This window comes from Odontesthes bonariensis, chromosome 2 (genome assembly GCF_027942865.1).
Source record: "Odontesthes bonariensis isolate fOdoBon6 chromosome 2, fOdoBon6.hap1, whole genome shotgun sequence".
Classification (NCBI taxonomy): Eukaryota; Metazoa; Chordata; class Actinopteri; order Atheriniformes; family Atherinopsidae; genus Odontesthes; species Odontesthes bonariensis.
The window spans coordinates 22,615,247-22,641,992 of record NC_134507.1 but is presented as its reverse complement, the minus strand read 5'-3'; the positions used below and the strand labels follow the sequence as shown (position 1 = coordinate 22,641,992).

The 26,746-nt window shown below is 37.6% G+C and overlaps 1 protein-coding gene across 1 annotated transcript in view; it reads left to right on the top strand.

The window, feature by feature from the left end:
• kcnh1a (potassium voltage-gated channel, subfamily H (eag-related), member 1a) overlaps positions 1–19,980 on the top strand; it is a 53,141-nt gene extending 33,161 nt beyond the window's left edge. Inside the window, exons 10-13 of the mRNA XM_075479717.1 lie at positions 3,459–3,658; positions 6,867–7,119; positions 11,336–11,532; positions 16,929–19,980. Of these exons, the coding sequence (XP_075335832.1) occupies positions 3,459–3,658; positions 6,867–7,119; positions 11,336–11,532; positions 16,929–17,798 (1,520 nt within the window). The 3' untranslated portion in view covers positions 17,799–19,980. The remainder of the gene's footprint in view (positions 1–3,458; positions 3,659–6,866; positions 7,120–11,335; positions 11,533–16,928) is intronic.
• Positions 19,981–26,746: the final 6,766 nt, after the last annotated feature.

Here is a 26,746-nt window from a genome sequence, read left to right as displayed (position 1 = left end):
TCCCTACTAGCAGGGCTAATTAGGGCTCCAGTGCCAAGAGAGCGCTGCTCACACAGAGCAGACATCTGATGGCTTTGATCCCCACACATGTGCCAGCTGTTGCACCAGTTCATCCACCTTGGATGCTCTGCAGTACTCTCTCTGTTGCTTTTCAAATCATTCTTCCATCACAAAGCCTCTTATTAGAAAATATCTGTATTCGATGTCTTCTCAGAATTACATTGTAATTGTAGTTTTTTCCCTTTAAAAATTTAGATACTTAATACAGGAATTTAGGTGACCATATTTGGAGGCAGTGATGATTCGTAATGACTAATTTCCCAGGTGATCAATTAAAGTGTTTCCCACACAAAACAATATTAAATCTGAGGGGGCGCTCTGTCTGATAGATCATGAAATTAAGTGTATGAATATTAAGAACAGAATTTCTACAGCGCTGTAAAAAAATCTTGATTTTTGGGCTGTCATCAATATTGGCTGTCATGTCCAGGCAATAGTTCTCCAGGAGCCAGGTCAAATAGTCAAAAAACTTGTCTCCTATTATCTTTTCCTTGACCCCATGAAAGCTTCATGGGATACCGAAAAGGTGGTGGGAGAAATTCACAAGGACTTCTAAAGAGAAGACCGCTCTCCAATGCAAATCCAACCACACTAATCTGTGTGGCGCTGAAACTACAGATGTTCAATAAATATTCTGCACAAAGGGTTTTCAATGCTTTATCCAATGCAGTCAAATCGTTTTGCAGTGGTTATGTCACCTGTGTTATATTATCCTAAAAAGTTCTGGTAAAAAATTATACTTTATTACAAAAGCCTGTCACAGACTACTCAGACACACACTCCTATTGACATATTTATCCACACAAATTGCAGTTAGTATAACTGGGCAAATAGAATTGAATGTTGGTTTAAAAGTTGTGACCGTAAGGGATTCTGGGATGGAATTATCTCCTTTATTTCATAAAAGATGGTCCAGTGTTTCTAATGCAAAAGCAGATAATAAAGCAAGCATTGAAGTTTCTTTTTTTTTTTTTTTTTAGCATTTTAGAGAATTTCTGGGCCATTTCTCTCAGTTGGGAACCTTCTGAAGCAAAAACAGACTATTTGACCAGACCCCAGGCTTTCTGACGATCTTTTTTTTTTTTTTTGGACCATTTTCTACACATAACAGGAAACTCAGCTAAGAAGCTATTTCAAATGATATTATTGGCACTTTGTTACTAACAGCCTGTTACAAAAACACAGTATGTTCCCATTTCTCTGATTGCATCTACAAAAAAAAAAAAAGAGTTTGACAGACGCAAAAAACAGTCTTTATTTGCAGCGACAAAGGTATTAAGAGCTATTAGCTGGAAACTTGACATATCTTAGCATGCTGTGCAGTGTGTCCTTAAAGAAATCTGAGAAAATTGTTTATGTTTATGTATTTAGCAGACGCTTTTATCCAAAGCAACTTAAAATTGAAAAAATATATAACATTACAGCTAATATTAAAGCTAACAATAAGCTACATAGAAGGAAACCACAAGTCAGACTCTGTCAGAGGTGACAGTGTAGCGATAGAGTGCAGGCATAGAAGGAAGTACAGAAGGATAAAGTGCAGTAGAGGGGCTGGGGAGGTACAGGGTAAGTGCTAGGAAAGGAGATGCTCTCTGAAGAGCTGGGTCTTCAAGAGTTTCTTGAAGATATTCAGGGACGCCCCTGTTCTGGTAGTGTTCGGTAGGTCATTCCACCATCGTGGAACGACGCATGAATAGAGTCTGGATTGTCTTAAGTGTGGTGTAGGCACTGCTAGACGACAATCCTGTGACGACCGGAGTGACCGTGTTGTGACATAAGCCTTTGCAAGAGCATTCAAGTAGATTGGAGCCGTTCCATTAAGGACTTTGTCGGCTAACATCAGTGACTTGAATTTGATGCGTAGATTGGATGAGTAGATGACAAAAGAACATTATTTGAAGCGATGTCCTCAAAAATTGGAAACAAAAACCCAGCAAAGACCTGAAACAGGACCTGAGAGATGCATCTGGACCTTCACTTGATCCAGCTATTGTTCGCTGAAGCCTCATCAGCTCCGTGGAAGGGTGGCTGTCAAGAAGTCGTTCTTAAGGAAGGGAAACGGGGAGAAAAAGCTGAGTGATGCCAAAAAAAAAGCTTGTCTAAGGCTTGTTCAGGCTGTGTTGAAGAATAAAGGTGTTCACAGCAAATATAGACTTTCAAGCTTGTTAGAAGTGTACAAGCAACATTTTTTATGTACTGTATTTTTATTGATGGTCGCACATGTTAATTTTAATTTGATTCATTTCCCATCTTTGTGGTAATATATAATGATGGGTGCCTTAAGACTTGCACAGTACTGTATGTCCAGAGAGGACATACAGAGGTCACTAACAGCCAGTGGTTAAAATCCAAAGATTCTTTGTGGAAATGGGACAACCATCAGGCCTTCACGGTAGAGTGGCTAGACAGAGGCCATTCCTGATCAATAAGAATTTGCCAAAAGGCTCCTTGCAAATGAAGGGAAGCAAAATCCTCTGATTTGATGAAACAGACTTGAGGCACTGTGCATCATCTCATTAATACCATCCCTACGGTTAAACGGGTGTTTTTCAATGGCAGGGGCTGAGAAACTTGTCAGGGTAGAAGGGGAGACGAATGCCTCTGGAGTGATAACAATCCTGACTGAAAACCACTCTCAGTGCTCAGGCTCTGAGGCAGTGGAGAAGGTTTGAATTTCAACAGGACATCCAGAAGCACATGACCAATAAAACACAAGAGGGGCTTCAAGAAATGGTCCAGGGGTCTGACGTGCGTACATGCAAATAGCATGAATATTCTTAGCCTTTTCCTACATACCAAAGATGGAAGTGCAGTGATAATGTGTGCACCTCACACATTCTTAAGGCCATTCGTTACAAACCAGTAGAAAAAGAAAACTCTATGCCAACTATGCCTCTTATATCTCGCTTTTATACTGTAGTATTATTAAATGGTGGGTGCTATAAATAAATGCAGCTGCATGTAATGGTTGTGTGTCAAAATGACTGCTCATGTGTTGTTGGAAGACTTTGTTAATGTGGATTTAAGAAGAGAATGACTTTTGAGATATTGCTCTGGTTTTCTTTTACACTGCATTTGGTTTTAGAGGGCTATTCTTCTCCACTTGATCCTCTTTAGACCTGATGTTTGCAGGTGTGAACTGATGTGCTCTATTTTTTTTCCCTCTTCTTCTTTTTTGCCATGACCGGTCTTGTAAACAACAACTTTCTGAATGGATTACTGTATTTTCACAGATTTTCATAGGTTTAATTTCTTTTAAAACTTTTACTCGTGAGATCTATACAAACATGTTTAAACTTAATTTCGATATCTTAACAGCAAAAAGCATAACTAATGCCCGTCATCATCTTCAAGGCCAGTAAAAGATCTTTGTTTTCATGCTATCTGTGTTTCCCCAGCCCTTCTTTACGCCACCATTTTTGGTAACGTGACAACCATCTTCCAGCAGATGTACGCCAACACTAATCGTTACCACGAGATGATCAACAGCGTCCGGGACTTCCTAAAACTCTACCAGGTGCCAAAAGGTTTGAGTGAAAGAGTTATGGATTACATTGCCTCCACCTGGTCCATGTCACGGGGTATAGACACCGAAAAGGTATGTCAGCATGTGATCACTGGCTGTTTCCTGCTATTTTCTATAATAAAAACTGCAATGACTACAACAATCTCTCTAAACAGCTTCCACTTTCAACCACCACAATCCAGATGAGCTGAGCGCTGAATGTTATTATACCTTTAGTGTTTGTATAGATGAAAAAAATAACATTAGGAGTTAATAAGGCAGCTGTAGAGGTGGATGTTGTTAGCTCTAAGCAGAGATGGACTGTTTCTAGCCTTTGTGCTTCATCATTACTCAACATATTCTTGCATATTGCACACTATTAAAACTGACGCTGTAATGACGTATTGCGTCAAAATGTACTTTTCTTGGATTACTGGCTGTTGAGTCTAAAGACATGTCATCCAGCATGAACTTTGACTTCAAAGGCACACATATCAAGTTTTGTGTAATGTGTATTTTTCAAGTTTTTTTTCAGAAGACTGGGTTGTTTTCTCTCGTCTTCATTTCGACTTCCTTCACTCTATTACTTCTTCATTATACATTGACAGTACCATTTCAGGTTAGATGTTAAAAATTACTTGGTTAGGGCCAAGAAGACGTTATAGAAGAGATACACCCTACACATCCTAAAAGGCTCTGTACCTTTCTGCCTACAGAAAGGTAGTCTGTTGCCTTGGTGAACATACCTCAATATTCACCATGGCACCAACCACAGTAACACAGTTATCTCCAGTCATCCTGCTTAATTCAGATTATGTTATAATGATCTGAGCATTTGGAAATTAAACATTTAAAGCTGACAGCAGATACACTGAAGTGGTGCCATTCTTTTGATATGAAGCCTTAAAGCTATAATACTGGATCTAATAAAAACCCACCTTTCCAAAGTGTAATCATTTTACTTTTTCACTTCAAATTACAATCATTGCCTGCTAATAACAGAGATTTTATCACCAGCAGTATCTGTGCACCTTAATGGCTCATTTAGACTCACATTGCATGTCCACTGTATTTATTTGTCTGGCTGCAGGCCAGGCTAAAGGCTCTAAATATGGCACATAATCCCTCTCTCCTTAGTATTCGTCTTCAAAGAAGCTAGTTTTAAAGGCAGAGCCTTGTGACAGCCTGGCATCCTGTTGACGAGGTACACTTGAACAACATGCTGCCACTCGGTGACGCTCAGCAGATGGGCAGCTGGTAGCTGCCTTCATGTTGCCCTCGTGTGAAATGAAATGTGCAATTAATGCTGGACATATTCACGTTGACTTAGTAAACTGTATACCACATGTTTTATCTACTGAAACGTGTTGGTTTTTCAGTGACGGCCAATTAACGTTTTGAGAACAGTAGCAGAAACTTAGAGGCAGATAGAGCAGAAATGAACTGGAGACAGTTTGTTTAATGAGCTCCCACAGCCCTTCTGAACAGACTTTGTTTTAGTTTAATTTCAGTTTAGACTGAACAGCCTTTGATGATATGAAAATAAAATTAGAGTCAAACATTAAATGCTGATCAGCTTTAACATATAGATGTATTTCCTGTAAAGAGACTTCAGTCTTTTTATTCTCTGTTTTGGTATTAATCAGAAGCAAAACAACTGTTGATTTATAATTGTGATGATGATGTTGAATTCCCATCATTCCATCCAATCTGTCGTACCTCTACAGATATTTGGTGCTGGGTGCCTTTGTTAATGGCGTGTGGACACTGGCGTTTACAGTTTATAGAAGCATAAAACAAGTTGCTCCTGAACAGAAACTAAATTCTGTTTCATTTAAATGCACATTGGGTTTAATTATGAGGGTTATGTGCTGTGAATTGCAGACATTAGAAGTTATTTTTTTGTTGTTTAAGTGCAACTGTTAGGCTGTTGAATTAACTTATATACTATATATAATTAAAGTGATAGCATCTCGTCATTTTTATCAAAGTAGATTTAATGACTGACTAAATGTACTCAGTGCACTACATTTTCATGTAATATGAACAGATTGAACTGTTATATTTCAATAATGAGATGATTGGCTTTAATTATGGAAAAATAAAAAGATTAAAGGCCCCAAACAGCTGCGTTACAAAAGGAGTAAAAGAAAACTGGTTGCCAAGAATAGAAATTTAAAAGGAGGCTCTAGTTCTCTGGTTTGTTTGCAGGTAATGCATCCTTCACTGAAAATGATTTTCCAGGTTCTGGAAAAGGTTCGAGTCATTGAAACCTTTGCGTATTTAAAAATGACCAGACAAAGACAAATGATTTACCTTGTTTGAAGTTAACGGGCGGGCCAGTCTCACTGGAAAACATGTAATAGGTATTGTAATTTCACAATCCATGGTTTAAATTCTGATATTGCAACATATCGTTTGGCTGTCGTTTTACATGGGTCATCATCAATGATGAGAAACTACAACCTCTTTCCACGTATTTTAAACTCTTAACCCTAACCATTTAAGCATGAAGTAGAAAACAAGGGAATCATAAGTGGAGAATTACTGTGTAAAAGTTAAAGGACTGCAGAAAAGAATGTGCAGGATGAGTCTTAATTTAGCAATTTCTGCGTGAGCTGAGTCAGCCGAGTGATGCCATCCTGCAGCTCTCCTCGTCATTAGTGAGAAAACCAGTCGTCTCCTACGTGTTTACAATGTCATGTATTAAGACTTTGCAGGTGAATGACGTCATCATGCAGATACACGTAGCAGTGAACATTTAACATATACATATAATATATCTGTATTTAACATATAAGTGTGGAAAACGTAATCATGGCACAATTTTGAAACTCTTTTTCTCTTCTTTTTGTTGGTGAAACTGCGACGTTTGGTGCTGAGTAGCCATTATGCATTCTGTCATTAGACTGGATTGTAACAAGTCAAAGTGGCCAGAGAGGGGTAGGGGTGTGTGGAGAATTCAATGTCTGTGAAGCAGCTCATGTGGCACCAGACCTCCTGGCTACAATATACTCTCTTATCAAGATGCCACCAAGCCACTGCAGGGCTCTCCATCCACTCAAAAAGACTAAGCATGCACAGTGGGTTACAAATCAAAATAAAAAATGCATTATTCTCCTTTGAATGTCATTGAATCTGTTGCCAGCTCTGTCAGAACCATAAACACTTAAATTATTGAGCTTGTATGTATGCCACAAATTGTGATATACAGAGAACTGTGATAAATGCCATCTGAAGATGATCAATCGGCCCTCATCCTTTGCTGACACCGCTTCTCTCTACTCTTGTTTCTCTCCAGGTGTTGCAGATTTGTCCGAAGGACATGAGAGCAGATATTTGCGTTCATCTCAACCGTAAAGTTTTTAAAGAGCATCCGGCTTTCCGGTTGGCCAGTGATGGGTGTCTCAGAGCTCTCGCCATGGAGTTTCAGACAATCCACTGTGCTCCTGGTGACTTGATCTACCACGCTGGTGAAAGCGTGGACAGCCTCTGCTTCGTGGTATCGGGATCCCTGGAAGTCATTCAGGATGATGAGGTGGTGGCCATTTTAGGTGAGCTGACTGCTTTCAAAGTATTCCTGACCGTTGCTTTCTTTTAAAGAGAGAGGAGTTTAAACGTCATAAATATGCTTTGATTAGCATTCTCTAATTGCTGTTTTTTTCCACGGAAACTTTAACGATTTAGATATTTTGAACTGCTCTCAAAGTGATCCTGGCTTCAGCCACATTCTAAAACATTTTTTTTTTGTTATTTTTTTTTTTAACAACAAATTAAAAACTAAACATAAAACTGTGAAATAAGATTTCCTAAATGGCCTTTTTTCTAGGTGAATTATTTTTACTTTTTCATTTGAATTAAAACTTTTATTGATTAACCGTGTGATTAACTGCTATAGGCGATTTATGACATCTTGAAAATATTTTCAGAATTCTTGGTTCAAATTTTAACCAAATGGTTATAATAACTGGCTATTATTGGAATTCACCACATTGGTTTATTTCATGAGAGATGCAGTTAAACCCTTTCCTTTCACCCAAATCTGCACAGATGTCGGATAAAGCAAAGTTACAGATTTCTTAAGTTGTGACATAAAGATCTTAGAAGCAGATCTGTAGATAAAGTAGTGCCTTATCATGATCTTAGAGGCACATAGACACTTAAAAACTGGCAGTAACGACAGAAGAAATGCGGCTCAAAGTGGCCTCTGGGATTTTTTTAATAGAACTGTTTTGCACCATGGCAACAAGATAATTTCTTGCTAAATATTTTTTTTTTTCGGTGCAGCAGCACTTAACAAACTGTTTCTGACTACAGTGAATGATGAGCTGCTTGAAGATCTTTTTCTGCTGAGTGGTGGATTCGGGATTTGGACAAGAATTTCTTTTCTTTTCTCTGATACACAGTCTCCTCAGATGCACTTTTATTTTCAGCTTTATCTGAACCCTTTTCAATCAAATCATTTATTCTAGAAGCATGCGTTACTATGTAATTTTTACAAGATGTTTTTTTTTTATTAATAGGTTGTGGGATTACATATAGCACATATCATACGAGCCCATTTAAAGCCAAAGCTACTTTGTAAGATGTCTTTAGATGGGCTCTTATTTATGCTCAACAAGAAAATGCATACAAAACATTGTAAAACGCAAACAACGATAAAATAAAGTGACCATGTTTTAAAACTTTCTGAGCCTTGAGTGGTGGGCTTGAACTGCGGCTCATGTTTCCAGGATGATGCTTCATTATTTACCATCCGTCCACACAGAAGGACAAAACCTCAGCTGTGATCTTGAACTCCTCAAAACTGTGCCTCACATTCCTGACAGTAACATGTCCAGAGCACATGGAAGTGGAGGCCTTGGTCGAGTTTTCATCAATTTGTAGAAAAAGCTTTACTGATTTGCTGCTGGTTTGATGGAATGTTTGAAAAAGAGGTATTCAGGGGTCTGAAACTGTGGATGCAAGGCAACACTGAGTCATAGAAAACATACACAAATCTGATAAAAGATTATTTCTTTTAAAACAGGGGGAGACGTGGGTCTCACCTGAGTCTACAGCCTTAAAGGGCTTTATAGAGCATTGCAGCAAGTTTCGGTTTGTTGTTTTGGTTGCTTGGAGACAACACAGCTTTTGTTCACACCTATTCAGACAGACTGCTACCAACTAGCTGGTCAGAATAGTGTACCATGTCTCTGTAAAACAGGCTACAACGATTCAGGGTACTAGCTGCTTTCTTTTATTTAATGCAGAAATCTGTCAGTCCCCAGACATGAATGTTGTGTTTAATGAAGAGGATTTCAAATACTCTATAATAAATAAATATTCTAAATATTCTACATCGTCTCAAAATAATATCTGGAAAGGCACCAATACTCGTAAAGACTTGTTTCCACATTCATGTGTGTTTGGATGTGCGTCAACTGTAAATTAATTCACTTCTATTGGAATTATGTAATCTGATCCAGCAGGCTAATGAACTACTAATTTGACAAGCTGCTACTACACACTTAAATGAAAGTCTTTTATTCATAGAAGTGTGTTCAGACCCTTCTGTTCTCAGCAGGGCCTTTATTGCATCCATATCATGTGAAACAGTTAACCAGACAAACACCAGAGTGTTTGATAAACTTTTAATACTTATTGACCTTACTGACCTTTATGAACAGTGGGGTCAGAAGATTCTTTTATTCCTCGTCGTTTCTCATTTGTCTGCTCTCCCCCTTTACAAGATAATCCTTTATCCAGATAAGTTTTTATGCTTGGTTTCATAAAATAGAGTTACTACCTTACACTTGTTTCAGCTGTAAATATTTATTGACCGCATATTATACTTGGAGTCCAATATTCATTCATTGGGATGTTCTATATTCAGCCATTTTACTTGGTTTTGACCTGTCTAGAGAATTTCTTTCTGTGGTTATCTTGTTACAGATTTATCATTTCTGTCTGATATTGCCGTTTTAGATATGTTTCTTATTTGGGATGTATTTTTATGTTTTGACTTTTGATCGCCATACCTCTCACCTTGACAGGCAGACTACTGTTCCTGTTCCTTTACAGATGTGTCCTCTTAGATAGTTAGAAATTCTTTTTGTTAATTGGGGTTTTAAAATGCCCGTGACTAGATAAAAGTGGTATAAACTCTACCATTGACCTGTATGGAGATTCTGATAGGACCCACGGCAGTGATCAGGCTACTGTGACTTCTCATTGTGAAGTGAAACAAGTAAAGACCATCTGCAACAGTCTTCCCTGTTGTCAAACATTTTGTTGATAATGTTGATGATTTACGCTGTTTCACGATATTAAGTCATATGGTCACGTTGAGCCTTTCAACACAAAATAGTGCTTTACATGAACTAGCAGCACGCTGAACACATATAAATGCCTGACATGTTAGAATTTGCTTTAAACTACAAAGTCTATAATAAAGCCTTTAACTGGAACAACTTTCAGGGTTCCAGGTTATAAACATGTTCTGGTATCATTAAATTTGTAACTTTTAATAATGTTATATGTCCAAGTGGTTTTTTTCATGTATGAATTAATCAAGGCAGTCAGGAGCAAGGCTTATCCAACATTAGCAATACATTTCTAGGTGTTTGGTTACATAATCGAGCCAAAGAGTCTATGGTGTTAGAGCAGAGTTGAGGAGGAGCAGCTGCAGCCAGGGAAGAAGTGTAGACAGCAGCGGGGCTAATTTGCATATTCCTCAAACTATGAATATTAGATGAGGCAAAGGTGTAGAGCTTCATCCGAGCCTTTTTGAGTCATGAAGCAATTATTTTCATAAATAAACTGTCTGAATATGCAAATCTGTTGAACTGAATTTTTAAGAGTGCAATAGTTGTTTCATTCATAAGATAATGCTCGAGTGTTATTAAAGAGCTCATATGTGTTGCACTGAAGAAGGATTCTCCACTATCGGGCAAATAAATTCAATTTTTGGCTCAAAATATGCACAAATCATGAATAACTGAGTAAATAGATAATAAGATAATTAAGCAGCTTATAAACCCGCTTCAAAAAGGGACTTTTCTGTTAATGACGGAAGATGAAAGCCCAATATTTTTCCATAAACTGCAGGTAACCCAAAGGTAGGAATTAGCGGTTAAGTCTAAGAGGTGTCCTCCTGAAATATGAAAAATGTGGTATTTTATTGAAGAAACACATTTTTTCCTTTTAAGTGGGGTAAGTTATATGTCATAGAGATGAGAATCGCAGTGTTGTAAAGCACGAGTTCATCAGTGATCAATAAATGAAGTACGAAGTACAACTTATGGGGGGGGCATAATGCAACAAAAGTATACTTCATAATAAATGGTGTATAAATGTTAAATAAATTAGATCACATGTAATGTAGTTTTAAACAGATAATAAACAGAGATTCTCAACAATCGAAAAAATACATGGGTTACAGTGAACCTTTGTGTTCTTATTATCTGAGAAAGAAGAGAATCAACTTGGAAAAAAACACTGACAAACAAACCACTTGCTAAAAAGATCTATAAAATAAGTTTATATAACAGTTTAAAGAATACACCTAACCCCAACTAAAAAAAAAGCCTTTGGTGCCTTTCAACCCACAATCTGCTCCCATGAAAGATGTATAACAGATATTTTTGAAGCATTTGTAAATTATTCATCAACCATTATTGAAGCCATTTTTACAAGCCCTTCAGAAAGTAGTTATTTGTGTATCTGTTTACTTTAGAGAGCAGATGTTGTGGAGACATCCGTGGTTGAAATTGTGTCCTCCCTCTGCAGGTAAGGGAGATGTATTTGGGGATGTTTTCTGGAAGGAGGTCACTCTGGCTCAGGCCTGCGCCAACGTCAGAGCGCTGACATACTGCGACCTCCACGTCATAAAACGTGACGCTCTGCAGAAGGTGCTGGAGTTCTACACGGCGTTTTCCAACCACTTCTCCAGAAACCTGCTGCTCACTTACAACTTACGAAAGAGGGTGAGTGGCTCCTCATATTTCAACAAGAAAAAAAAGTATTCATTCATTTTACATTTGGGCTTCACGCCTCAGTTTTCATGTCCAAAGATAATTCAAGCTGTTTTCCAAAAAAGCCACATACAAGTATGGGGATACTGTATGATAAATGTTTTAGCTATGACATGAAACATATTTAGAAATATTTCTACATTATGATCAGTATTTTTCTTGACTCGTTGACAAATCAACATTTTTTTTAAAGAAAAAAGCTGAACATTACAACCTTCAAAAGGCTAGATATATTGTGCTGTACCCCGAGGCTGCATCAGTTTGAGCTAAATGGACCACATTAGTCCTGGAAAATGAATGAAAAAGACTAAGCACCATCGTGACTTTCTAATGGAGCCAGATATTTTCACAAGGGCAGTCAGCCTACCTTTAAATATCTGGAGCTGCTTTCACTTGGCCAAAGACATCAACAATAAATCAAGTGTGCCTCACTAATGAACGCCAGTCGTTAAAATGTACTCGCAGTAACCAACACGGTTGCACTGTTTCTTCTTGGCTCAGAGCAAACCTTTTTGAAGGATGTGTCTTAACTGTAACGGACTATGAGTGTTGTGGAACGAGAGAAAAGCAAGAGAAGGATGAGCTTCTACTGAAAAAAAGAGCCCGTTTTATTTGGTACAAGTATGACAGAACAGAACAAAGCTGAATGTGCAAATATAGTGAAAACATCTGAAATGAACTTATGTAACAGAATGTGAAGACAATGTCAGCCCTTCATTCCTCAAGTCTGAGCTAACCCAACTCCATATACTTAAAGTATTTAAGCTACACAATGTGTGGGAAATGCATCTTTTTTTCTGGGCATTGATTCAAGCCTCAACCCATTCAGACCTGATGCAACATAAGCTTTCTTTTACCTTTCAAGTTTGATGCAACATGTGTGTAATATCACCATTTCCAAGACACACACACAATAAAATAAATACAAGGGTAAATTCAGTAAGTTAAAATTAAACACAAATGTTTAATGTCTTAAAAGATTTATTTTACTTTGATATGTATTTATAGTTCCTTCAGAGGCTGAGGAGAAAAACTGTTTTAGTGGACAGTTATAGGTTTTACAGAAGATGCTCAGGTTTTAGAAGACTTTTGTTAAAATAGCTCGCTCCGTTCATTAGAATTACACAGATAGATGTTTTTGCCATAAAAACAAAAGAAAACATGCATACCTTAAATGGCTTAGGTGTAACTCACCTCGCCCACAGCCTTCTACAGCCAGCAGAAAGCCTGTCTGCTTCTGAGGAAGAGATACTACCAGACAACACCAGGGTAGTTGTGGATGTATTTCAAGCAGGATTGGAAAAACCCAGCAATTAGCTCGTAAATCAGGAGGTTGCAGAACTATGAGAGTGCTCGGTTGCAGAAGATTAACACTTCAGCTTTGTGTTTTATTTATGAAGCAAAAAGCACAGCTTTACATGTTTTGGGGGTAGGGGGAAAAGAAATAGGGGCGCTGCAGTCATGGATCTGCTTGTGTGGCAGAGACCAGGACAAACTGAGAGGGATCAACCAGAGGGAAAGGCAGTGCAGATCTTAGCCTACAGTTTATGAGCACAAATGAAATAAATAAATAAATAAGATAATACACAGAGCAACCAAGAAAATAAAGCAGGAGAGCATCCAGACAACTGCTTAGGCTCTCATGCTGAGCTGAAGTAATACAAGAAGGCTTACAGATACAAGGAGCCCTCTTCGTGATCACATTAAAACACAGTCAATAATGTGTTGATTGATACTAACATTAGATAAACCTCGTTCACAACTGTCAGCTCTATCTTCGATTGGTTTTAACCTTTTGATTAGGCACATTAGGTAGAAATGCTCAGCCATAGCATTGACCATTTGTTGCACAGGCGACGCTTTCAAGCTTAAAAAACACCATACTTCTCTGTAGAGGTGATCTTCAAGCTAGTTAGCTCTGCCTTTTCATTTAGTGTTGCAGCAAATACTTAAAGGGATAATATACAACCTCAGGAAACCACCAATGCTGCACTGGAGCAGCAGAAACTCAAAAATGAAAGCGAAACCTAAAGTGGAGCCCTTCAAACAGCCTATAGATCTCTATCTTGGAAAGAAACAGATCGCTGTTGGCTCTGATTTTATCCTCCTGTTTCAGTGTCTTAAAAGCGCTAATTGATGGATTTTCAGAGGTTTCTGCCCAGGCAAGACAAAAATAGAAGCTTTGGGTAATTAATTAATTTTTTGGTAAAGAGGACAGCCAATTCCATGAGCAAGCACACCCGATTTCATGCTGCATTAGGCTCAAACACCTTACCTTGTTTAGGTGTACTGTGAGTAAAGCTCTTCATCTGACTCCGTCTTTAATTGTTATTTATATATATATATATTATTGTTTATCTAAACAGTGAGAAGCTCCATCACAAACCCATTGCTTTTGCTGTAACGTCACCATCATCACAAGGCAACTGATTTTAAATTGAAGCAGCAGGAAATGTCAAGTTTTGATTGGCTGTTATTTCAGTTCAGTAGATTGATAATCAGAAAGATTAAAATACAAGAATAAACACTGGATTAAATGTTTGTATGATTTGTTGCACATCCCTCATGCATGTGAAGGTAATTTGAATTTAGCGGAAAATGTGGGAACTCTGTGGGAAACCTATTGAGAGATAAATACTGAATATTGTTATCGTAAGTTGTGGCAATTGGTAAAGAGATAAAACTCAGAAAATGAAAAAAATAATGGGGAAAAAAAGCATGTTTTTATCGCGATATTGTAGAAGTTTCGTTTTGAATTAGTAAATGTGTTCCAATTTATTGGGGAAGAAAAAACAATAAATAATTAAATTAATTAAGCTACCTGTGTCCTGACCAGCTGTGCTAACAGAGCTCATACATGTGAACACTTCATAGAAATATTAAATTCTATTAAACAGTCACCATAAATTAAAGCCACTCTCACATCCTTCCCTCAGAAATGAGCAGCTGTGATCAACAACACAAGTGTAGCTACCAATCATTACCTCATTTATATGGTTAGCCTGCCCAAGAGAGTCTAAGTGCAAGATTGAATTGCCTGCATATAAAGAGCCAATCTCATCTGCTGCATCAAAGTCACTATTCACCAGGGTCCAATACTTCCTCTGTGTATACAGCAGGGAAATCCAGAGATGGCTCAAACAAGGAGCCAAATGCTGTAGTCAAAAGCAGCTTTTGAGATTGTGTTTTGGAGTAGTAAAGTATAGCAATAATGTGTTTAAGTGGTACAAATTGTGAGAATGCATTGTTATATAACTGATTCTCAGAAATAATGAATGATGACTGTATTTATTATTTTCATTTTCATATCTGGGAATTAGTAAAGTGGAGATGAGCAAAATTTTAAAAATGAACATAATGCCCAGACTTTTTATATTGTTCTCCTCTTATGAGAGTATTGTCATTTAAATAAATAGAAATTATTTTGGAAAATATACTTGTATAGTTCTTATTTAGTGTTTGATTAAAAAAAAATAAAAATAAAAAATACAGAGCTGAAAGACTGAAAAATCTGCTATTTTAAGCTTATTGAAATGAGTTTGCTGATTATGTGAAGCAACTTTCAGTAATGAAATACCAAAACTGGGTTTCATATGATGAAATTATGTCCTAATTACAATGAATCATTCTGATTTTCTAACCAGTTTTTTCAACTGTGAGCAATTCAAAGGATTTATATCACTGTTGTCAACTATTCTATTGTTAACAGATATATTCTTAAATATAAATATCAGTATCATCCTGAAACATCCAGCATAGACTGAAATGTTCAAGAACACTGGCACTCTTTATCAGGGTTTAAATGCATGAAATAAACTGTCATATGTTAACTGATGAGTTTGAATAAAGTTAGTTGTCAATTGTAGTTATTTTTACACAATTATGCTTTTGTGCCAGGATCAATTAATATATCAACATGAGTGTGATTATTTTTCTGATCTCACCTAGACTAATTTTTCAAGAGCTTTTAGTTAATATTTCATCATACAGTGTTCATTAATGCTTCAGCTTTGCACAGATTGAGAAGCTTCTGTTAAAATGTAGTTGCTGTTTAGATAACACTATTTGGATTGACTATATTATTTCTCCTGATGAATACTGCATGACACAGTCCTTAAGCCATGTCTTGTACTTAAAAGCCCTAGAAAAATTCAGTGAATAGACCTCTGGTTGACTATTTCTGAGAACAAGAATCATCTTTCATGCTTAAAAACCTTTTACTTTATCCTTCTACAACAAGTTTCCACAAGATATTTCTTAAAATTATGCCCCTCAAGTAGGGCTTCAGCACACTGAGTCTGTATTTTTCATGTGCGTTTCCTAAATCTATCATCCAACAAAAAGCATAATGCACAGAAAGCTTGCACACTAAGTCCAATAAGTTTTAATGATCTGCCTGTCCTGGATATTGTTGGTACGAGGCAAAATGGAGTTGTCAGGCAGAAAGGATGATAATTATGTTCACAGTACAGAAAGAAAAAGTAAACACTGTGTCAGTCCAATCTGGCATCAGTAGAAAGAAGAGTTGCAGCATTATCCCGATCATTTCCATGTGTATTTTACTATGTCAGTGGTCCAGTTTTGTACCAAACATTAAAAAAGAAGACCACCAATATTCACAATTCAATCAAGCTTGTGTTCTTTACATTGTTTGTCATAAAGTGCTTGGTACTGGGAAAGGAATGGGAAAGAATTTGTCAGATGTCATTTGGGATAATGACGCTTGTCCTGTGGCTTTGAGTAGTCAAAAAGTCTCAAAAGGCATTTAACTATTTGGGGAAAAAAGTACAAAAAAATTAACTTTTTCTACAGACTTCAGTGACAGATTAAAGACCTGGGTGTATAAATGTGACTGACATAATGGGACGTCTGATTTATTTTTGAATACATGACAATAACAGACAACAAAATTGGACTTGGTGTGCAAAGTCCTTAAAACTCTTGACAGACATACATGTTTATCAAAAATACATTTTTTTGAGTGTTTTGCCTTTAATTGTCAATTGTCCATTAGCAGCAGCTGGGAGGTAAGCATGCTGCGTGTCTTCACACGCTGAAGCCAGAGGCTTGATGTGAACTTTCTGTCTGTGCTATGGGAATAGCCTCTTTAAAGGTTACATTTACCAGGAGCACACATTTTAAGATATTGAGTCTTTCTAATACAAACTGCACAATCAGTAAAGTAGAACCTTGATTTGGTTTAATATTTTGTTAACTTTTTAAATAAAATGGTGGTACAGTACTCTTCTGTTTGCGTGCTGACAAATACCGATAGTTTTGATCATTTTGATCTATCTAATTGTTATTATAGTGCTTTTCAGTCCTAAGAGCTTTAAATTTTCTTGTAGATTGTCTTCCGGAAGATCAGTGATGTGAAACGGGAGGAGGAAGAGCGACAGAGACGTAAAAATGAAGCCCCGCTAAACTTGCCGCCAGATCATCCGGTACGAAAACTCTTCCAGCGCTTTCGACAGCAGAAGGAAGCCCGCATGGCTACCGAGAAACCAGATTTGGATGAACAAGATATCGAGAAGGGCCCCGTCTATGTGGATGTCCAGATGTCTAAAGCAGCTATAACAGCTACCAGTGTTGTTACAGTAACAGAAAGTCCAGCCACACCCTCCTCTTCAACACCTTCACCTGCAACATCTCCCAATGGCACCTCCTCAGATAAGGCTAAGCTGCAGGTGCCCCCGCCTAGTTCTTTGGCAGGATCGCGGCCTGCTGAACCAGTCAAAGTCAAGGGCTGGGGTCGCTTCAAGGAGTCAATAGTCAAAGCAGACAACTGGAGCAAAGTGTCTAAAGCAGAATCCATGGAGACTTTACCTGAACGGACCACTGCACATGAGTCACAGACGTCTCTAAAGAAGACAGACTCGTGTGACAGCGGGATCACCAAAAGTGACCTGCGCTTGGACAAAGTGGGTGAGTTCCGCATGACTCCTCAGGACCGCAGTCCTGCCCAGCCTCTGGAAACCAGGCACACTTTCTACCCCATTCCAGAGCAATCACTTCAGGCCTCACTTCAGGAACTCAAGCTGGAGCTGAAGGATGACCTTAAGAACCTGAACGTTCGAATGTCCAGCCTTGAGGCGCAACTCACAGAAGCGCTTAAACTCCTCAAAGACAGGAAATCAAGCACTGGCTCTCCGCAGCCTCTTTTTGACATTTCTGGACCTGCTTCACCAGAGCTGGACAAAGAGGACATCTTCTCTTGAAGCATGCAAGAATCACCAGGTAACATAACAGTGAGCTCAGCTGGAATCCAGTAATATTGAGACTGAGATAGCTGAGGCTGCTCATGGCACACCATCTATAGGCATCACTGGGATCTGTAAGATCCACCTGCCTTTATCATAGGGGTGTACCTGCTGGTAAACAAGGGAATGCTGGCAAGTCGAGGTTGTAGCCAAGACTTTGGTGTTGTAGCATTGAACACTTGAAGGTTACATGAAAATCGACAGCTTGATGTTTGTACATAAGTTTGATGTATTTTTCCACTCCACTATGATGGAAACATTATTTGCTAAGTTTGCTTTAATCTCAGCAGAAGAACTTACTGCAGATGTGTCTCTGTTGGGAGGCTCCAGTGGAGGCAGCATGACCCACTGCTCTGTTTTTGAATCATTTGTATGAGATTCTTTGCATGTCATATAAGATAGACGTGTGCCTCAGATGAGGCGTATTTCGTAAATCGAGGCTTCACGGTGAGTCATATGCTTTATTTCAAAGGAGAGGATGGACTGAGTTTGCAGATGTTGAAACCTAGAGTAATTTCTTCAAACACAACTCTTTTTAAATCAGCTGCCAGGATGAATATGAATTTTACAACGGATAACTTTCGCCAGGCAATCTGATTTCCAAAAACATGTTTGAGTTGAGCTTACGGTGTGATTTCCATAAACCACGGATAAATGTGCTTGATGGAAAATTTATTTAAATGCTAACTAGTGAGGCAGCATTGAGGAAACCGTTCATCTCTCCTGAAGTCTAGAATTTGTTATTCTCACTTATGAATACAATCATAATACAGTATTGTATGAGAGTCATGCATTTTTGCTTCAGGGATGCATACATTAATTAGATAATGCAGAAAATGTCCCTTTTATAACTGTCATGAGCATAGTAAGGAATGCCCTTTAGCAAAATATTTAAAAGATTAAATGTATTTATGTAAATAGAATAGGCTCTCATAAAGTGGATGAAACTACCAAGTCATTAGCATCTGCGTATAATGATGACTTCTGTCTTTAATGGTGCCTGACATATATTTTTACATTTTAAGCCAGCTGCCACTTCGCATGATTTAATATTTACATCCTCATGTTCACACATATCCAGCTTGTATTCTGGGACTCCTCTAGAGAAGGATTGCATGATACACGGTTTAATTCTTATTCATCTTATAATGGCACTTTATTCGGCAACATAGGTCCTTTTTCTGTCTAAAATTAGCCTCCTGTTCCTTAAATGCATACTTTCTTATGACTGGACATCACCCATAAACAGACTGAGGGGCAGCACCCTTTGCTTTTGCGCAGTACTGCCTGTATATCTGTTTAACTGTTAAAAAGTATTTTTGAATTGAATACTATTTGATATGTTTACCCCATTATTTGGCAATGTGGCCATGTTTACTATCTCCTAAACCATGAGCGAAAGATTCAATTTGTCTTTTTGGTACACATTTCCAGAATCTATGTTTAAATTTGTTCAAAATACAAATACAATAGTGGGACTTTTATAGTGGTAAAACTAATGTAGACCAAATGATCTAAATAAACAGATAGAATACAGGTAACTTTTTAATATTATAAATATATATACATATTAACATAGCATTTACATATAAAAACAATCAGTTATGTGGCCAGTAATTTGGTTAAAGACCTTTGGTTGAATTTAAATTGGGGACATATTATGAAAACAAAAATCCCTTTTTCTGATGAGAGCACATATTTTGGTGTTTGAAGTCATTACCTACTGAAAACCTGGCACTTTGTTCTGTCCCCTAAGGGTTCAAAGATCTCTCATTCGGTGACCCATTCAGACTTTCAGTTTCAAAGTTATGTCACTTGTCAAATTCGCCCCGCCTCCTCTGCTTGGCCTTCGACCTCTGAGCCCTGCCCTAATTTTTTTCTTCCTTGCGTTCAAACCGAAAGATGAAGCTAGCTTTGCTTGGAAATGTTCTGTTCTTAGCTCTACTGAGCTGCATTGATCTCACTTCTGCCACAACCTCAGAGGACGTAAGAGCTCAATGGATAAACTATATTTGAGGGAAATGTTCCAGCAAGACTTAACTAAAGTTTTTGTGTGTCACTTTCATCCAATTGTTTTACCAACTTGGGCCAGTTTAGTAATGAACTTGCGAAGAAACTTTGCCTCAAAGAGGTAACAGTTCCAACTGGCCAAAGTTCAGACAAGGGAAAAGTAAGTATTGGAAAAACAATCCCCCTTGTTTATTTTATTAAATTTTTTGCCAAGAGCATAAGTAGTGAAGTTGTTCAAACTTCCAGGACATTATTGTTACTTTCTGAAAGATTAACATTGTTGTTACGCTGTTTCTTTGCTTTCTAATTGAATGGTTGTGTTTTTAAATTCAGACAACCTGCAGCCGTTTGAAAAGTTGTATCATGAGGCTCATGTGATTTCAGCAATGCTGTACCACCTTACCTGCATGCTATCTGCTACACTGAACACTATCTACCGCTGTCAGTGCGTTAACATTGCATGTTTAGTTTATTGGCATGTTTTTGATAAAGATGTAGGTCTCCAAGTATTTAATGACATTGGCATATACAAAATGTTTAAACATAGTGATAAATGGTACGCATGAGATATGCTGTGTACATCTCCTGCTGGTCCCTTACTGTTGATGAGAAAGCATTGTTTAATGGCATCAGCTTACGCCTTGGGGGCAAAACAATTTCCCCCATGGGACCAATAATGTCACTACATCTATATAGAGAGACAGTTGAGCATTACTGGTGTGACTGGAGGAATAGTTTAATTATGTTTGCATTAAATTGCACATCCCATGTTTTTATAACACACTGAAACACAACATATGATATATATATACTCAAGTCCCTTGTAGTTAGTTGTATGACAGCCAGCATGACAGAGTGTGTCCACAGCCAGCTTACAAACACACAAAAACAAACCCTGCACCAACATTTTGTTGAAGCCTTGATGGTTGAACTTCAGGAGCGCCTTCTTGTTCTGGGCCTGACTCTGGTTTAAACTGATATGGTTACATGGCTCTGTCAGAGACAGATGTGTTCTGTTCGGCAAGCAATGTTTCTCCCCGGCATCACGCTCAGCAGTTTGCAATAGTAGGGAGAAGGCACCAGTCTCAGAATGAGGCACACTCCCAGGAGGAGGGAGGCGGAGTATGAGGTGGAGTGAGTAGCTGCACACTTCCCCACTCCCCACCCTTAAAACAGGCTGGGCTGTTGAGTGTTGCTTCAAGCCAAGTAATATTTTGATCCAAAGCATCTCTCATACAATTTATTAAGACCTCAGGAAATTGTGCCAACTTGTAAAAAAAGGGTATAATATGTCTCCTTTAAAGAGCAATTTGTTTCACATAAACTAACTGTCACCACTGGCATCCACACAACAGGTGGCACTGCATAGGCAGCCTGCTTTATTGTATTCTCAAATGTTGTTTTGTTGTTTGAAAAAAAAGCTTGAGCTACAGCAATTTTAGTATCATTTTGGTTTCACCAAAACCACAATTGCGATGTTACACCAACAAATTTAAAAAATAAATCCCGAACCTATACATACAAGCTTGACATAAGCATGACATAATTGATCATCAAATTTACAGTTAACCCACTAAATTATAATGTCAACTCAAATAATTCTGTGTAAATGGATGCACTGTCAGTGAATCGGAAAAAAAAAGAGAATCATGTGGAGGACAGGAGGAGCAAGATGCAGTTTTTGGGAAGAGAGACAGAAGTTCAGTGAATAATATGCATTATAAATTAATTAAATCAGAGCTGTGAGTTTAGTATCGAGCAATATTAAAAAACATTTAGTACTTTAAGTAAGATCATGTGCATTATTTGATGGCCTTTGAAAACCACAAGTAATGAGGGAGTTTAATTCAGTAAATGTGATTCATATTGTAAACAATTCTGCTGTTTTTGGAGGTAATACAAGTCACAATCAATAGGATGCTGACAACAGAAACACAAAGATTAACATTCCCTTAATTAAGGACCATAAATCGGCAGTGGTTTTAGGTTTACTTCCTTTACTGCAGAGACCGCAACAGCTGCTTCCATCTTTAGTACAGAGTGAAAGAAAAAAAAGAGAGAAAATGTTATGTTCTATGTTATTTATCATTTATATGGATAATTTATGTCCCCTGCATGCTTTCATCTCTTAACAAGACAAAAGACAAGCTGAGATGGACACAGTTGAATGGGAAAAAAAGATGCTGAGGTTTCTGTTCCCTCCATTTCCATCAAAAATTCAGCTCGCTAAAAATAAATGGGCATGTCATCACAGAACTGAGAACTCGTTTGGTTTAGAGCCAAAGTTTGTGGGTCATTCTGAGTCTAATTTCACAAGAATTTCCATCTCAGAATAGAAAAGGTACATACATCCCCTCGCTTTGGCCTTTCTACCACAGATAATTTATGAAGCTGCTGCTCGTGAGTAAGAGTTCACAAATCAAACTGAGAGAAAAAGAGGTCAGACAGTATTGCGGAGGAATTTAGACTCTCTGGTGAAAGACAGAAATGATATAATGGCAGATAAAATCTTGGTCCAATCAACAAAAGGAGTCTTTACATTTTCCTAAAGGCTTTAAATCTATATACAACACTGATAAATTGTGAAATTATAACTTGTCTGGTTAGTTTGATTCAAACTGACTCATTTAATTAAATTAACCTGCAATTTTTTCTTATTTATATTAATAACCTGTTACAAAATTATATCTATTGTGATTCAGTAAGTTTAGATATTTCACTTTTAATATATCTTTAAAGTGTCTTTAATAATTTGTTTTCAGGTTTTCTAGAAAAATCAAGTCATTGGGGTGAAATGTTTACGACTGAACTAGGAAATTCAACAGACTGAACCACTACAATGTACAGTGTTGTATTGTTCAAGTATTCAGGTCATAACTGCAGATGGATAAAAGAAAACCAAAACCTTCTCTTAAAACTGATACAAGGGATCTTTTTATGGGTTTTTGAGGCTCTGATGTGGGTCAGAGGGGCCACACATTACACTTTGCTTGGATGACATTTGAATGAAATCTGTAAAAACAACTGATTTTGGTATTTACTATCTGTTAACTGTGACAGCAGTGATTTTTAAACTAAAACTCTTGTTAGTGGATAGACATTAATAGGATGTTTTATTATTTTGTAGTACTTGTAATGAGCAGTCTGTCATATTTGTTATCAACAGCAGGCAGAGCGTTCTTAGTTTTGAAAATCATGTGGTTTCCTGGCTGATGAGCTAAAGCTAAAAGTTACTCAGAACGGGGTAACCAGAAAAAGTCCTTTTTTGACATCTAAATCAACTCGAACTGCATAAATTTCACTTATATGCTGTGTCAGTGCTGCAACTCTTTTTGAACAAACCACATGTAAGTAAGTATAGCATCGGTAAGTATAGAAGCAAAGTAAACAACTGTCTGATACAGACGTGACACAGTGCAAAATTTACAAAAAAGCTTTTGCTTCTACTGCAATGTTCAAGGTATTTTAGAAGGTGAATAATTTATTCTTCTGGTGGCCCATTAGGAAACCATCTGATTCTCCAAAATGAGAAAACCTTCTACTGCAGGTAGGTCACTGAGTGCTCACAGCTTCTTAAAAGTGTCCTAACACTAACCCATTATCCAACACTCTCAGATGAAATCCTGAATACACTGTAGTTGTTTTCCCTGTTTTAAGTCTATATAAGAAGCCAACTAAGTGGACTCCAAGAACCAGCTCAGTATAACTGGCACCTGTGAACTCTTTTCAACTAGCAGAAATAAAGCATCACAAGCTGTTCCGTCGAAAGAGATGGATCATATTTTTGGTAAGCCTGTATGGTGGTAAAACTGATTGTAAATGGGAGAGTTTGAAAGCCAGTTGAGACTTTTGACGTGTGTGGATAGTGAGCTTTAGTCTCATATAGTAAGAATGAAAGCTCTAAGATTAAACCCCAAGTCACGAATGTCACGCAGCAATCAAAACAAAACACTTGCATTGACTAATGAATCCTAAAGAGGTGCTTATATTTTTCAAATTTTCTTCACTAATACAACAAAAAAAACCACTTGTTTTCTACAGTAGATATTTTCTTGCACTTTGAAGACTGTAAGTTGTGTCCTTAGAAGTTACTTATGGTGGAATATTTTCATCAAAGTAAAAACAAACTACTAATTAACTTCACCAACGACAGACGAATGACAGAACTGTTAACATTTGTAAAGTATACCTTAAACTTTAACTTTCAACCCGTGACTGTAGTAGGTGTCTTCCTGCGTTGGATTTTCTGTGCTCTCATATTTTTTTTAACAGTGAATTTACGATTTTTTGAGTTTCTTTACATTTTCTCCAGCAGGAGGGAAATTAAATCATATTATTATCACAATCAAATCAGTAAAACAAATTGAATCTTTTAGTTAAAAAACATCTAGTTCTAAATATTTTGACATGGAATGAAATCCACCCAAAATGTGGAAACAATATTCTTAAAAGCAATATGTAGCTTTCTGCTGTAACATTTCTAAATTTATGCCCAAACAGTGACAAAAATACTGAAAACCTTCAGTAGTGCTACTGCACCACTTCATCTCATTGAATCTCATATTACGGAAGTCATTACCTTTGATTACGACTCGAGCATGCAAACCTGTGCCTTTCATAATATCGTCCCAAACTCCTTTTCCAGCCTGAAAAAGCAGTGTCTAATAACCTGAAATTATTTGAGCAAAGATCTATTTTTGTGGTCAGCTCCAGAAAGCTGCCTAAAACCTCTACCAATGGATACAGAGAAATACATATGCACAAGTTGTACTGCGATGTTTAGATTCTTTAAAAAAAAAAGAGCGATGTTTGACTTTGGTGTATGGTTTATGTATTATGCACATGCCTCTATGTTCACATGTCCTGTGATGAGAAATGTACCATTTCAAGCACAATGGGAACTCTTTGTTATGAACTGTGACATACTGTGCTATTCATAATAAATATTTTATACATACTGCACCCTTTTTGTTGTCTCTGAGGTATGAATTGTGCCGCGTGTCATTCTTGACATGTTTTGCCTTCTCTGCTGGCAGCTGTGGGCGCAGCGCTAAGAAGATGTAACTCAGCAGGTGTATTCTCCTGCTGATCTTCTTGCATCAGATAAACCTTCACAGTTTTGTGCTCATTTAAGAGGATTCCTCGCTGACCTCCGCTCACATTGATCCTACTTACTGCCACAGATGTGATAATCCTGAGGACAGAAATCAGCTAATGGACACCCTGAGGTTCAGCAGAACGACGCAGCCCAGAATACACCACACTTTTAATTACTTACTAGCAGAATAGCCCCTATTATAACACGAATGACAGACATGTCCTGGTAACAAACTGAATACGTTAGAGATAAATTTACGCAACAGCACCTCTGACTTAAAACTCACCAAGTATTAAACTAATCCTCTTGAACCATTATCCTGAAGCTATTTGCTGCTATTAGTGTGCACAGGGAAAAATACAAAGATCAGATTGTATGGCTCACACCCCACTAGCTACAAAGAGTTGGAAAAAAAGCAAAGATGAGCTAACTGAAGCCGTTTCCTAAAACACTGTCGCAAAATACACTGGCACACTGATATCATAATTAAAGATTAAAAGCTTTTATTAACATTAAATCTGGTTGTGAAACTCATATTAATGGATAACTATGCCCTAACTGAGGCAGCAACTAATAATCATTTAAAGTGCTGTGCAAAGGTCTTAGTTTTTCCTTCAGTCCTTTATATATTGCCAGAAAATTGGTAAATAGAAGAAGCAGTTTGCAGAAACATAAACAAACCAATTATAATAAATGTTAATACAGTATAGGAGTCCAATTCTAATGTGCTTGAAAGTCAATATTTGGTCTGAGCACCTTTTATTCTTCAACACAGCCTGAACAAGCCTCATACTAGCTTTCTGCCATTTCTTTAAGACTTCAGGAATAGTTCTCCAGGCTTCTTGAAGGACATTTCAAAGCTCCTCTTTGGATGTTGGCTGCCTTTTGTTCCGTTCTCTGTCAACATGATCCCACACTGCTTCAATAATGTTGAGGTCCAGGCTCTGGGGAGGATTCATCCCTTCCTTAAGAAAGGCTTCTTGATAGCCACCCTTCCATGGAGACCATTTCTGATGAGTAGATGGATCAGCTGAAGGTCCAGATGTATCTCTCTGATTGTGTGTCAGGTCTTTCCTGGATTGTTTTCCAATTTCTTAAAGGGACACTATGTAATTTCTTCCCCCATCTAGTGGTGCAATTTTATTTTGCAAAGTTGAATGAATTTGCTCTCTAGCGCCTCACGTTTTCAAATGTGCGCTGCAACTTCTTGAACTACGGCAAGCGGAATGTGTCAAGATTCAAGAAGCTATACCTTCAGACTCAAGGTCCATACAAACAAAAAGAAATCAAGACACACAGTACAAAGGATTATATAACACACATACAACAACACTATGAATACAGATGACAGATAACATGTCAGATAACATAACATCTCCTTTGGTCTGCAAGCAATGCAATTAGTCACACAGATTCTATAATGGCCGTGAATTAGTCATATTTCGGGAGTTACCGGAAGTGACGTTGACGCAGCGTTAGCATTAGCCTGTGTTAGCAATAGGAGCATTAGCAGCGGTAAATAAACTCCCGGTAAACTTACAAACTTTCTAATGCCTCGTTTTGTGAGCTAAGAGCCTATGTGTACTACGGCAGAAGTTTGGTAACAATCAATGCATTATTAGTGGGATCATTTACGAGATAAAATCTATTTAGCATTGTTTTTTTTTTTTAAACTTTATTAGTAAATCAACAAAATAACAGTTTACAAATGTGAGCATAACGCCAAAAAGAAGATATCCAGGGGGAGCATAGGAATAATAATAAAAAGAAGAAGATGATGCACTTACAAAAAGAAAGC